This window comes from Simochromis diagramma, unplaced genomic scaffold (genome assembly GCF_900408965.1).
Source record: "Simochromis diagramma unplaced genomic scaffold, fSimDia1.1 OVJJ01000602.1, whole genome shotgun sequence".
Taxonomy (NCBI): domain Eukaryota; kingdom Metazoa; phylum Chordata; class Actinopteri; order Cichliformes; family Cichlidae; genus Simochromis; species Simochromis diagramma.
In genome coordinates this window covers 2361122-2375221 of record NW_024387040.1, presented here as the reverse complement: position 1 = coordinate 2375221, position 14100 = coordinate 2361122, and the positions used below count along the sequence as shown (strand labels likewise).

At 39.6% G+C, this 14100-nt stretch overlaps 2 protein-coding genes across 13 annotated transcripts in view; one reads left to right on the top strand and one right to left on the bottom strand.

Annotated features, from left to right (window-relative positions):
• The window catches only part of pip4k2aa (phosphatidylinositol-5-phosphate 4-kinase, type II, alpha a), a 30166-nt gene extending 26757 nt beyond the window's left edge, over window positions 1–3409 (bottom strand). For 2 of the 4 annotated variants that reach the window (XM_040043768.1, XM_040043769.1), the window contains exons 1-2: window positions 2858–2868; window positions 1094–2115 (exon numbers count right to left, since the gene is read on the bottom strand). In XM_040043768.1, coding sequence (XP_039899702.1) covers window positions 1094–1234 — 141 coding nt within the window. In that variant the 5' untranslated portion in view covers window positions 1235–2115; window positions 2858–2868. Of the gene's footprint in view, window positions 1–1093; window positions 2116–2857; window positions 2869–3292 lie in introns of those variants that run through there. The other 2 variants (XM_040043770.1, XM_040043771.1) reach the window with 2 other exon arrangements.
• Window positions 3410–3479: 70 nt separating this feature from the next.
• Window positions 3480–13193, top strand: armc3 (armadillo repeat containing 3). Of its 9 annotated transcripts, none has more exons than XM_040043763.1 (20): window positions 3480–3626; window positions 3822–3877; window positions 4779–4896; window positions 5135–5260; window positions 5506–5574; window positions 5763–5938; window positions 6511–6705; window positions 6826–7009; window positions 7127–7279; window positions 7366–7474; window positions 8257–8506; window positions 8696–8832; window positions 9210–9270; window positions 9428–9531; window positions 10463–10549; window positions 11092–11175; window positions 11346–11384; window positions 11855–12019; window positions 12307–12469; window positions 12658–13092. In XM_040043763.1, exons 2-20 carry the CDS (start codon window positions 3830–3832, stop codon window positions 12862–12864), a joined length of 2475 nt encoding a protein of 824 aa, XP_039899697.1. In that variant the 5' UTR covers window positions 3480–3626; window positions 3822–3829; the 3' UTR covers window positions 12865–13092. The 9 variants fall into 9 exon arrangements, with proteins under 9 accessions (XP_039899697.1, XP_039899695.1, XP_039899694.1 ...); XM_040043761.1 differs by having other exon boundaries at window positions 9102–9270; window positions 9428–9489; window positions 10466–10549; XM_040043760.1 differs by having other exon boundaries at window positions 9102–9270; window positions 9428–9489.
• The last annotated feature ends 907 nt before the right edge of the window (window positions 13194–14100 follow it).

Here is a 14100-nt window from a genome sequence, read left to right as displayed (position 1 = left end):
AAAAAAAAAAAAAAGGTAAACATTTTTTTCCCCCATTTGTCAAAAGGAAAAGCAATGTCATTAGAAGACACTCCATTCATTCTTAGTTAATTTGCTACCATGCACATTCTTATTGTTGTTATATATATATATATATATATATATATATATATATATATATATATATATATATATATATATATATATATATATATATATATATATATAAAACAGGCAGAGAAAAATAAAGCGTGAGAAATTAGAGCATCAGTTACAATCAAAGAATAAAGGTTACTGCCATCATTGTTAAAAAAAAAATCCATATCTAACATAAAAATAAACGTGTGTGCTTAATAAATATATGAATGCTGCTGCTCAGCTCATTTGGCTATATCTTGGAAATCAGTTCTCCTCAATCAGTCTGGTGCCAAAAGACTGCCCTACAGTTATAACTCTGCTATAATTACGATTTTAAAAACTGGGCAAAAATCAAGGATAAGCTATATACTACAACTGTAACAAAAAAGGAGCTGTCATCTATGTGTAGCCTAAATCTTTTTGCAAAACACTGCTTACAGGTATAATACTTGTGATTTGGTGCCAGAAATATTTGCATGTCCTCTGTCTGCCAAGTTGTGTGCTTTTTCCAACATCTGAGAAGTGGCCAAGTGCAGCAATTATTCAGCAAAGGAAAAGAAAGACAGCAGAGATAAGCTGTCTTGCATGGGAAGATCTGCTCTCTCATGACACAGAGCCCTAGGAGCTTATCCTACATGTGCACAACAGGAAGCCAAAGCGAGTTCACCGCACACGAACACACGCGCGCATGCATGCATCAAAACCACGGCCTAATAAGATCCACGACATTACTATTGCAACTACAAAAAGCTCACTAAAGCAAACATTACTAATGGATTGCGCTAATTGAAGCCAGTCATGTATTTACGGTGACAGTTCAGTGAACCGCTGGACAGCTGTCACCTCGTATTTTTACTCAGCTGCAGTAACACAAAAGCTGATATCTGACAGCAAGTGAGCCTTAATGTGGAACATCAAAAGATCGAGGGAGACATAACCGTAGATCATCACAGTGACAGTGGACGGTCTGACTCACCGAGTGGTTGACTCCCCACATAACCACGCTGAGCAGAGGGTCGCTGGCACGGAAGAGCTTCACTTTTTGGGCAACGAAGTGTTTTTTCTTGGTCTTGGTTTTGCTCGCAATGGATGCGGCAATGCTGCTCGCCGAAGCCATCTTTAAGAAAACTGGCTGGTTTATTGCAGACTGTGCGATAATCCCGACAGCGTGTCTTCCCTTGAAGCTGGCACAGCGGCCACCAGCTCACGGTTCAGCAGTGTCAGTACTATTCATTTAGCCATCCCAGCAAACCAAGGTGCCCCGATTCTTTTCTTCATCTAAAGTCCCACAGAGCTCGGCTGTCGCTGTGGCCCTAGCTCGAAAGAAACTAACGTGAGGAAATACGAAGCGTTTAGCCTAATACTGCTTGCTCTTCTTCACTTAACCGTCATACGCTTCTCCGCCAGCCCACATCATAAGTCACTACTCTTCCTTCCTTAACTCTCGACTGGAGCTCTCTGCACCTCCTGCGATGTAAAGTCTCACCGAGGTAGCGTTAGCATAGCCGAGAATAGCTTGTTAGCTAGCAAACATCAAAGCTAAATTTCGTAAAAACAGTAAACGTACGGAGGATGAACAATTGTTAAGCCCCCGTGGCAAATGACCCACAGAACACGCGCTTGTTTTTTTAAATATAAAAAAATAGCACATTAGAGATGCTGAAGGGTAGCTAGACGCTTAGAATTACCAGCTAATATGAGCCTCCCCGACCTTCTCTAACCAAATGACGGCAAGAAGCAGAAGCGGACTCCGTTCACCAGCTATCGAGCCTGCAAGCTAACTACTGCCATTAGCCAGCTGCTCGGCGACTAGCGAGCGGCTCAGCCCTCTTCCTACGCGTTTGTACTTAGTCCACAGAGATGACAGGGCGTGTATCCTGTGATGTCTTTGCCCGGTTTAAATGAAAACATTGAGGAGCAAATATTTCGACATTACAAGAATATCAACGTTTGGTCCACTCCCGCAGCGTTGATGTTCATGTGCGCTGCAACTGACAGCTCGGCGGATGGGAGGTGACGGGCTGAGCTTTGCAGTGTCTCCTGTTCTGATTCGCTGCTACGTCCTGCCCTCCACTACCGGGCCCATGATACCTTTCTGTTGTATTTTAATAGCGCAAGAGCTTTTCTATATTAGTCTATATTTGACATTTGGATTTACCCTTCTTGTCAGCAACAAAAATGTTATAACTGAATGAAAACTATACACTTTTTCAGTGAGGCTGCCCTACATGACAGTTTTCTTCACCCACCCCCGTTTTTTGCAGCCTCTATAATAGTAATGGATTAGCAGAGACGTGCACCATCCAAGTCAATCCCTACTTGGTGTAGATCTGTAGATACGATTATATATATATATATATATATATATATATATATATATATATATATATATATATATATATATATATATATATCCACACCATCAGAGATAATGTCTTTGGAGGTCATTTGGTCTTCTGGTGCATACTATGCTGTTTCCACTGGCACAATGCTGTGTCAGTGCCTCTGTAAAAGCAGGAGGCTTCAATGTGCTGATGCGGTATAGAGCTCATTTGTTTTATGGCTCACCCTTCACGGCAGCGCATTTCTTTTCATATTGACTGAGCTCTATTTATATTGAATAAAAATATTTATATTGAATAAAATATATATATATATATTATGATAGTTATATGGATTACTTTCATCAATTTGGAATGTGTCTCCAACTTAGTGTAATTCAATGAACAGATTCAAGGACATCTGAAGAGCTTTCCAAATCTTAGTAGTTCTCAAAAGTAAACTACACAGTTAATTAGAAAACAGCACAGAACCTTTAGTTGTCTGGTTCACCCCTCCATAGGTCATGCAAGTTGTGTTTTCAACAAATAAAATAATGTAATAGACACTTATACATCTAATTGCCAGACTGTTCTGTTGTCCTTTAAAGATTTAGACCCCAATCCATTGAGCTCCAGTTCATTTTACATGCACTTTTTGATGGCTACTGACACATTTGCTACAATGTCCCAATGATGATTTTAGTGGTATTATTCACAACCTCTTCATCTGACCTCACGCTCACTCACCATAAACTTGTGCCCCCCTCGTTGTTACCCAGGATTTATTCTACCAGTTTGTGTAAATCTGTGTGTGATATGTTCAAAAACACACAAACAACATAGCTAATACCTGCCTTTTTTGTGTCTCTCAGCATTTCCTTCATGGACCATACTGTTTTTTTTTTTCTTTTTACTTTACTTGGATAAATAACCACCGAATATATTTTTGTTCCAAGTCCCGATTACATAAATACATTGTCAGCGTTTCCGAAGTAAACTGCTAAGACAATAGGAGCCATAACCTTTTGCAACAGGTTAAAATAACGATTGTTTAGACCATTATTTAGTTCCACATGGCACCCGTTGCCTGGCAACGTTGCGTCAACCTCCTTTTCCAAAACACAGTACGGTGAGGTTATTGTTGTCGGTTTAAAACCTCGAAGTTGCCTCTTGGTCTGGAAAGAAAACGTAAGTCGTGGTTCATTTTTGAGATAGTAATTAGAGAGCTTGCCATATGCCTGTTTTGTAAGCTTAATCCGTCGACAGTGCTACTGAGGAGTGGCATAGTAGCATAACTAGCTAGCTAGCTTTATGGGTTCACAGAGTTGAACGCATTGAACCGTTATTGGACACCTATCTCTCATCAATATTGCTCCTCTTTAGGCCATAATATGGGAAAGAAGTCGAGGAACGAGAGGGAAACGCCAATCAAGGAAACGGTGAGTGACGAATGTTTCTTTAGGTCTGTGAAGGTTCTAACCTAATGTTTCTTTAGGTGTTGGCAAAACCTAATTAATGCATTTTTGAACCTTTGACGAGGTTTAATTCATGTCCACTGAAACACATCCATACCATGAACACAGCCTACTGTACATCCCGGGAACATATCAATTAGAAAGCATGCACAACTCTCTGATTGGAACTACTACTATGGAACTTGATTCATTGGGGCTTGGCATCAAAGGTCATTAAAGTTGATATACAAGCAGGTATTTGTGTCAACAAATCATGATTATTCTAACTACACAAAAAATAATGAATGAAATTTGAATTTGCTTTAGTACATATCAAATGCTCTGATTGACACATCAAAAGCATTGACTGATAGTAAATATTATATTTGTGAGGAGGTAAGAATGATCAGTTTCATGCGTGGTGAAACATCCTCTTAACCAGTGGATAATAACACTAACACTAACTAACTTCAGACACTAACAGTCTGAAGAAAGCTAAAGAGGGAGTGTGAAACTCAAAGGGAAAAAATAGATGTCATGCTCAAAAGTGTGTCCATTTGCCACTACAATAAAAAAGTCTTTGACTTCATTCTAGATGATGAAGTTTTCTGATGTTCTGATGATAAAAATGTACTTTGAAATTGTGGCTTGGTCTTTAGTAGGCCTTGGGCACAAAATTGTTTGAAAACGGCATCAGGATATCATATGCATGTACATGTTCTCAGGTTGTTGCCTGTTGGTACATGCTGGGCATTGAGATATGTCCTGTCTCATTGTCCTAGAAGTATGAAAGTCAAAAAGACAGACCTGACTTTATACATGTTCTATATTTCAGTTATTTATTTTATATTTTGCAAACACTCCTTCTCCCTGTTGACTCTCACAGTTTGAGCCGCTACCCCTTGAGAGCAAAGCCCCAGCAACAGTAGTGCTGCTGTTGAACTCCCCAGAGGAGGACATTTTAATCAAAGCGTGTGAAGCGATCCAGACATTTGCAGAGAAAGGTATGGTAGGGTACCCACCGCTAACCCTTCCACATATTATTGATTGTTTTTATTTCTATGGGCAACCTTGCAGCTGAATAGCAGAAAATCCTGTCTTAATTTTGCTTTCAGGCTGATGTTTTGTAATGGTGTATTTTTTTGATATGCATTTTTTTTAAATCCAGAAATTGCAACATTTGCAATTCACTTCATCACCATCTGCCTAATTTTCCTGTTCACTGTCTCCCCCTGTTGTTAGGAGATGAGAACAAGGTTTCTCTGCTGGGACTTGGGGCATTAGCGCCTCTCTGCCAACTCATTACTCACAACAACAAGCTGGTCAGACGCAATGCCTTCATGGCCTTGGGCATCATGGCCACCAATGGTGCGTCAGACCAGTTACTGTCATTGATGCAGATTCGGCTGCAGTGGACTTGGTAGCTTACAAGCTCATGCGACAGTCTTGATTCTACAAATGACCCTTTAGTTTACCGGCCATCTATGTGTTTGTCAGGAATTTGTATCTGTTAATCTACCAGATGTTGGATTCCCTGTTCTGTTGGTTTAACAATGAGCAGGGTGCTAGCCTTACTGAGTAACTGAGTAGTGTCTCTTGTTTAAATCTGAAAGGTGATGTAAGGACTGCATTGAAAAAATTAGATGCCATTCCATCAATTATTGAAAAACTATCACTCGAAGGTGAGTAATAGATATTAGAAGATTAAGATATATTTGGATCACTAAAGCAAACAGTGTCACTTTGTATAAGTTGCATACAATCAAAATAGAGCACATGTGTTTACTTATGGCAGTAGGCAGTATTTCTGTGATCAATCCTTACTTATTTCTTTTTCTTTTCATATAATCAAATTCCATTTTTGTTCAAGATGATACAGTTGTCCACGAGTTTGCAACACTGTGCTTGGCTTCTTTGTCAGAGGATTTCCTCTGTAAGGCCCAGATCTTTGACAACAAGGGGCTGCCAACTCTAATTCAGCTGCTGTCTAGTTCTGACCCAGATGTCAAGAAGAATTCACTAGAGACCATCTCCAACCTAGTACAGGTGACCCAAAGTCATCAGGCTTTAGGATGTAATTTTATGTAAAAATTATAAGGATTTTCACTGTGAAAAATTAACGTGATGTTTTATAGTCCTAAAAGACGATAAAGTTGTCTTCACATATTTACTGAATCCCTGAACATTTTCTAGATATAACATTACAAGGGTACATGTGACAGTGCAGATGTTTAATGCGGTAGAATGTGTTTAACTTGTCAGCTCTGCAAGGGAAAGTATTTATTATGTCCAATTTCATCTATGTGATAACAGTGCAGGTAATAACTCTGGTGTCAGTGGTCACACTGTGTTCTGCCTCCCTCCTGCTCTACTAAGGCAGCACTGCTGCCAAACCTAAAGTATTTCTTAGTAATGAGAATGCAGTTAATGCGAACTGTTTCCTGCTGTGCGCTACGTGTGAGAAAGAGCAACTTCACAAAGTCCTGACCTATTTCTCCCAACATTTACAGATTTCATAAGTGAAAACAGCTTCAAATTTGCTCCTAGGATTGTTGAAAAAAATGCTTTCAACATTTCTGTGAACCTTTTGCAACCTTTGCTGTTTTGTCCCCATGAAGGACTACAAAAGCCGACTGGTGGTACACGAATTAGGTGGGATCCCTCCACTTCTGCAGCTCTTAAATTCGGAATTCCCTGTCATTCAGCATTTGGCTTTAAAGACGTTGCAACATGTCACTACTGACAGAGATGCAAACAAGACCTTCAGGGACAAGCAGGGATTTGAGAAGCTTATGGGTATCCTGAATAATGTGGTAGGTATATGGTTTAGGTAATATATGTCTTTATTCTGCTGGTTTGTGTTAATAAGAATAAAATAATAGAGAATCCTTTAAAATCTGTGTCCTCTGGACCTATCTTTTTATTTCTCACAGAACTTCAGTGACCTACATGCTGAGGCCTTACATGTCCTGGCTAACTGCTTGAGTGACAGTGAAAGTGTCCAACTCATTCACAAGAGTGGAGGACTGACCAAGTTGATGGAATTTGTCCTCACTCCCAGTGTGCCTGAAATCCGGTCAGGTGTTATTAAATGCATCACCAGGGTGGCTCAGAGCTGTAAGCACAGAAGGCAATTAGAGACAACAGATTTCTTTCAACTTTCCCACATAATTTACTCTATTTTATTTATTCTGTTATGTGTGTGTGTATGCGGGTGCTTGCCTGTGTGTTTAGCTGAGAGCTGCAAAGTGCTTCACGAGCAGGATGTGGAGACCGTTCTGGTTGAGCTTCTGTCCTTGGAGAACATTGGTGTGATGACGTCTGCCTGTCAGGCTGTGGCTGCCTTGAGCTTTCACCTAAACAGCAAAGAACGCTTCAGAGAACTTGGCACGTACATCTTCACCAAGCCACCCTGAGATTAGGTGCAGTCAGCACAACAAAGTGTAATTGAGTTGGATTCCTTTGTGTTTCAGGTTGTATCAGTGTCCTGGTTCAACTGCTGAGCAGGGAGAGTTTGGCACTGAGAGAGGCGGCAACCCAGGCCCTCTCTAACCTCACTCATAACAGCGAGTCAAATGCCTTGTGAGTAACGGAGGACTTTGATGTCTTACCTATACCTCATTGTTTTTGTACAGATATATGCACTTTTTTTTAACAATTCAAAATGTATGGAATTATGTATAAAAACATCTACAAAGAACAAGGCAGTTTGAAGACACAGAATAAGGCATATGAGACAATTTGTATGATAAGTTACTGGGTAGTATTTATTTGTCAGACATCCAGTACACACTGTCTGGTTCATATCGATCATTCAGATGTGCTAGGACACCCCTGTCCCCAAGAAGACAAAGTATTGGTGACCTGGGCAAATCACACTTCAACCCTTGGCCCATATAATCCCAAACATCAGGAAAAGGAAGAAGTTCTGAAAATTCCCATAATGCATGCACATAAGTGCCCGTTTTTGTCTTTTATGTCCAGCATAAAGCATCCAAATATGATTTTTTTGTAAACTTCTAGACCCTTTCAGTTGTTTTCCCATTATTAGCTACATAAAATCCATAAAATCTGAATGACTTCAGGGATTTAAAGGTGTGTGTTCTACTCTGGACTAGAATGCTGTCCTCCCCTTTTTTCATAAAAATAAGACACAGAATCTCTTTACTTCTTTTCCATTGTCTTCTCCAATCTTGTCTTATACATTTTTTTTTTCCAGACAAGTCTTCTTCGAACTCTCGAACCCACGCATTGTATGCTTGGAAATAATATGCTTTAACAACGTATAAATTTGTAAAACTACAGTAATTGTCAGCCGTCTAACTTTTCATTAAACCTCCCTCCCTGTTTATTGTATTTTCCAGTGAAGTGTATGAGGAAGGTGGCGACAAGCTCCTCGTACAGCAGCTGTATCAAAGCTGTCCAAAGATAGTGGCCAATTCTGCTGCCACACTTTGCAACATAGCAGAACATGAGATCATCCGCTGTAGCATCTTGTCACATGGAGCTATACAGGCTCTGTTGGAACCCTTGAAATCTACAGTTACACAAGTCCTGGTAAACACTGCACGTTGCCTGGCAGTGCTGGCCAGTGATGAAGAAGCTAGGACAGAGGTTGGTGTTTATGTGACCTCAGAATGCTGGCTTGTTCTCATGTTCAGTAATAATAAATAATGATCATTGTTTTTAATCATTGCTGTAAACTTTACTCAAGACAGCAGGATTATTGTAAACAGCATTCGGTTTCACTTTGTGATACTACATTTGAAATTCTTTCACTAAATAACTAATACTCAACCTAAGCTAGTCAGAGTTGGAGGTCTTCAGCTTCTGGTCAATCTACTGCAGTCTCACTCCAAGGAGGTGCTGCACATTGCATGCTTGGCAGTGAATGTCTGTGCCAGTGATGTGCCAACTGCTGTGGAGATGTGCAAATTTGGGTAAGACGTGATAGATAACACTGTCATTAGAGCATGACTGATGTGTCACCAAATAAATGACTGGCGAGTAAAATAAATGCAATATCTGCATAGATATTGCTTAATGTGATCCCCTAAATAACCAACAGATGGCAGTGCAAGACAATATTAGATGTGACTACATGTGCCTTTGTTCATTTGTCCATTTTTATATTTATTAGTAATGACAGAATATTTTTCTTTTCTTTCTTTCTTTTGGTCTATGCTTGTTGTTTCTGTCTGTGTCCCAGAGCCCTGGAAATACTTCAGGCAATCAACCAGTCAAAGACTCGTAGGAACAGTTTCAGTGAGTTGGCTGTGAACAGCCTACTTAACTCCAACTTGTCTTTTAAATACAGCCTGACAAGTTCTTTGGCCTCCACTGACATCATCACCTGCGGCTTCTACGATGCTGGAAAGGTATGTTGTCAGAAGCCCTTTCAAGAACTTTTTTAATGCAATCTTATTAACATAGCATTAGTTGGTTGTTGTTTTTTTGTTATTGGCAGTATTTCACAAGAATGCAACATGACTTTTCACATAATAATTAAATTGCAACTCTTGTGTTTTCCCTCAGGCTCGCCCTGGTCAGAGGATGCTGACTTTAGAGGAACTGTCCAAGCAACCGGTTAACCAGCGGCAAGCCATTATTTTTGTCAACAAAGCAACAGTATTGCCAGAGTATGAATCTAATATTAGAGTATGGTTTGATAGTTTAAAAGGAGAAATATAAACTACATTATTTTAATGCTTGTGCTTAAAAGACACCAATTGTTTTAAGAAGCATGCTTTATTATTACATTCTTTTAATTTAGATAGATGTTTCGAGGACAAATGGAAGGTATACTGTATGTAATAGCCCTCTAAACAGTTACAGCTGACTCCTCCCACCTGGTAATAAAAGTAAATTAACCAGAACAATTACAGAAATTGACTGGGACCATTAGGTTCCTGCACTAGAAGTCACAACATGTTGTTTGCTCAGAAAATTTATTGTGGCTGTTAGATTACAATCACCCTCCCCTTCTCTGCTCCAGTCCTGTGCTCTATTCTTCCTTCGTTCCCTTTCCTCTTCCCATTCTCCCCCACTATGCCTGTAGCATAATTAGTGTGGCAGTGTACGCTAGCCCTTCTTTAGGGTGGCGACACACTCAGAGGGCTTCTTGTGGTTCAAATAATGGACTTCTGAGCTTGCACCCAAAATCACAAATGTGCAAAAGCACAAAGAGACATGCAATACACATGCGTGTTCACAGAGCCACATAAAGCATGCACGCAATGAAAAAACACATCTTAGATGTTTAAGGCTGTATATGCATGCACTGTTTAATGCTTTCAGCATTTTCATAAATTAACTTTGGAAAAGAGAGCAGTACCCCCTTCAGGGTACCTCTGTTCAGCCCTTCACCCCTCCCAGACCCCCATTCCACCAGCATGAATTTACACGCAACACTTCAGGCATTCTTAAACAGCCTGTTATGTAACTGATTCCTGGTCTCATCCATAGCTTCTGCATGAGCCAAATTTCAAAGCAAAAGGCCTCACGATTGAATTTATTTTCTGACTTATTCTTCTGTGTTCCTATAAACCAATTAACTGATGTTTTTGTTAGTAGGGAGACAGTAGATGTGCCAGAAGAGACACAGAACAAGCCATCAGAGTCAGACGGCAGAGTCAGAGGAGAGCGTAAAACACCAAAGTGAGTGTGTTTGCTAAGTAGTACAACAAGTAATACCACTAACATTAGAGGTTCTGGAGACAAAAATCTTTTTTGTCCAAACCCTTTTTGGCCACAGCTATGATTATTATTGTTATTATGATGATTATTATACATTGACACTCTTTTTGACACATGCTAAACAGGAAGTTGTGCCAAAAATAATCCCATTTCAAGACAATATTAAAAGATGCTACCTTTTCCTACATGAAAATGTAGCTACATAAATGCTGCATGCTAAAAAAAATCATGGAGAGCGGCAGAATATCAAACAAAAATCCAGAAAAAAATAATTTCATACAAGTTATAAATTGATTTGCAAGTTATTGAGTGAAATAAATATTATATCCCCAAGACAAACCTGATTTAGTTCTTGGCAATGTCCCTTAAGCCCAAGTTTTCCTGTAGCCTTGGCAGAAAAACAGTCAGAAAGAGTAATGGTTCCACAATATATGTGCAAAGATTTATAAAATACAGTGCTGTGTGTTCATATAAACCATTTTGTTGATGTCCTTTGGTTGCAGGGTGACAGTAGATGTGCGAGAAGAAACACAGAGCAAGCCATCAGAGTCAGAAAGCAGAGTTAAAGGAGACCGTAAGACACCAAAGTGAGTGTGCTTGTTAATGTGGAGGCTCAACATAAGCAGTACCACTAACATTGATCACGAAATGTGAAATGAATTACAAGAGGTCATAAAGGTGGAATTTTAAGTAGTGATTTTCTTTCCTTGTAAGATACTGACAGAATTCTTTTCTAATTTACTCTCTTTTTGTACAGGAAGAAGAAGGAAGAGGAACAGAAAGATTATGGCCTCATGTACTCTATTATTATTATTATTATTATTATTATTATTATCATTACTAAAGTTTGTGTGTGTTCAAATACATCCCTGTGCTGTATTCGTATACCTTTTATGGAAACTGTCTAAACATTTTAGAGATGATAACAATCTCTGACGCATGCTAAAGACGATATAGTGCCAAAAACATTGACATTTGAAAAAACATTGAAAGATCTTGCGTTAGTGATAATGATTAGATCTTGTAATGATATGTTCTCTTCATTATATGTATATAAAATCAGATAACATAAAGGAGATCGTTAGACACTAAAAAGAGTGTGCCTGTTAATATGAAGGATGAGCATAAAGCAGTGTCACTAACATTGATCCTGTGATGTGAAATGTGTGATAGAGTTCACAAAGGTGGAATATTAAGTAGTGATTTTCTTTCTTATTTTAAGGCACTGACTCCCCTGATTTCTTTTCTAATTTATTGTTTCTTCAGGAAGAAGAAGGAAGAAAAACAGAAAGATTATCTTCAGCCTGAGTCTCCTGTAGAGAAACCACGGGGAATGATGGAGGATGTCTCATTGCAGATTCTAATAAAAATTGCCAAAGAATACATCTTTCCACTGAATGATGAAAAAGAGCAGTGTGAATCCTTAGCCAGGTAACGTATTCATGCAGAAACCGGCATGCAAAGAGAGAGCGAAGTAACTTATCAGCAGCTATTGTTTAAAACAAATCTCTGGAGTCATGGAAACACATTAAAATGACATTTACACACCAACTCTTAAAATGTCAGGAGAGCTGACTAAAAATGACAGCAGTGGTATGCAATGCAGACACTCTGCTAACACATTGAAATACAATACCCTGAGAGATCAGAATGGAAATCAAAGACTTTATTTTAAAGGTTTCTGCATTTTCTTTGGTTGGGTTTGCTCTTATTTTCAGGCTGGTGAGCGAAGCCATGGGGGGAGCAGTGGAGAAGGAAAAGATGCACGAGTTTTCTTGGATTCTGCATCTCAGTGAGCTGAAGATTCAACTTCAGTCTAATGTTATTCCCATTGGTTTCATCAAAAAGGGAATCTACTATCACAGGGCACTCCTGTTCAAGGTACAAATTCTTTACCCACATGGTAGCATTAGCATGAGCTAAAGTTCATCATCTTTCCTAATATTTTTTTATTCCTGACCAACATGTTTTGACATCCCAATTTAAGCTCTGTCTCTTTAAGGTCTTCTCCATAATATTTGTTCCCCAGCCTATTTCTCAGTCTGACATTCTTCTGTCTCCTCTTTTAGTCACTGGCTGATTGCATTGGACTGAGCTGCACACTTGTTAGGGGAGACTACAACCGTGCTTGGAATGAGGTTCTCCTTTTCAGTAGAAATTCCTCCAACAAGCTGCACTCCTCACAGCCCTGCCGCTACATAGTAGACCTTGTGCACCAACCTGGAAACCTGTTTCCAGTCAATAGCCCAGCTGCAGTCCAATATCAAACTATATAATCAGTACTGTATTGTTTAAATACCACAGAAGGTAACGCTTTGACGTCATATTTTGTCTGATGTGCATCAACCGATTTATATGTAATGTGTGTTTATGTGTACATGATGTGTGCATGGCGGACCTCATCAGTTGACTATTTTTTTTTTCTACATATGCATAAGGAAAGCAAAATCTTGTCTATTGTGGTGTTTCTCTATTAAACACAGTGATTCGACCTTTGTACTTCAGCATGGGTCCAACATGGTGAAGCAGTGTTTTTGCCAACGTGCAAGCTGTAGTTGTTTAGAAAGTTAATGTTTTAATCATGTATAAATGCGCTGAGTAGCTACCATCTGATAACTCATTCAATTTTTGCCTTAAGGAACAGTTGAACAGGTTATTATTATTATTGGTTGTGCGATCATGGCTCAAGAGTTGGGAGTTTGCCTTGTAATCGGAAGGTTGCCGGTTCAAGCCCTGGCTTGGACAGTCTCAGTCATTGTGTCCTTGGGCAAGACACTTCACCCGTTGCCTACTGGTGGTGGTCAGAGGGCCCGGTGGCGCCAGTGTCCGCCAGCCTCGCCTCTGTCAGTGCGCCCCAGGGTGGCTGTGGCTACAATGTCATACAATTGCCATCACCAGTGTGTGAATGGGTGGATGACTGAATGTGTTAAGCGCTTTGGGGTCCTTAGGGACTATACTAGTACAGGCCTTTTACCATTTTTTATTATTATTATTAATAATAATAACAATAACAATTAGTATTCAAATAGACACCTGCAAAGATGGTTGTGAACAGCAGATAGATGTAGCAATCCCAGCGGACACCGGTACTAGGAAGAAATGGCACAACTGACATCACAAACTAAGGCTGAAGGAACAACTGGAGCAGATGTGAAAGGAAAAGGCTAAAGTAGTCACAGTGGAAATGGAAACACTAAGTGTTGTAATCCCAAAACCGGCAGAGTAGCTCCAACAGATACCAAGCACAACATCAGAGGTCTTTGTGCCGAAGAGTGCAGTCCAGGAGCAACCACGATATTGTGCAGAACCTTCAAAGTCCCCTCAAGTGGACCCGAGCCTGAGGATTGTATTTATACCACCTCTCAGGGGATGAGGTGGAGATTTTATATACATGTGTATATGGACTGTGTGTAATAGACTGACAAATAGCCAATATTAGCTATTAGGTTAAATAAATAACAATAAATGCTAGAGAAATCCTTTCATGTTTCATGTCTCTAAAAGAATTAAAT

What these genes read in the sequence shown, in the direction of transcription:
- armc3 (XM_040043758.1), top strand. Translation starts at nt 3,830, where the DNA reads ATGGGAAAGAAGTCGAGGAACGAGAGGGAAACGCCAATCAAGGAAACG. An exon ending in ATGAAGAAGCTAGGACAGAG is followed by an intron (nt 8,507 to 8,695) that starts GTTGGTGTTTAT and finishes ACTCAACCTAAG; the next exon opens with CTAGTCAGAGTTGGAGGTCT. An exon ending in GGAGAGCGTAAAACACCAAA is followed by an intron (nt 10,550 to 11,091) that starts GTGAGTGTGTTT and finishes CTTTGGTTGCAG; the next exon opens with GGTGACAGTAGATGTGCGAG.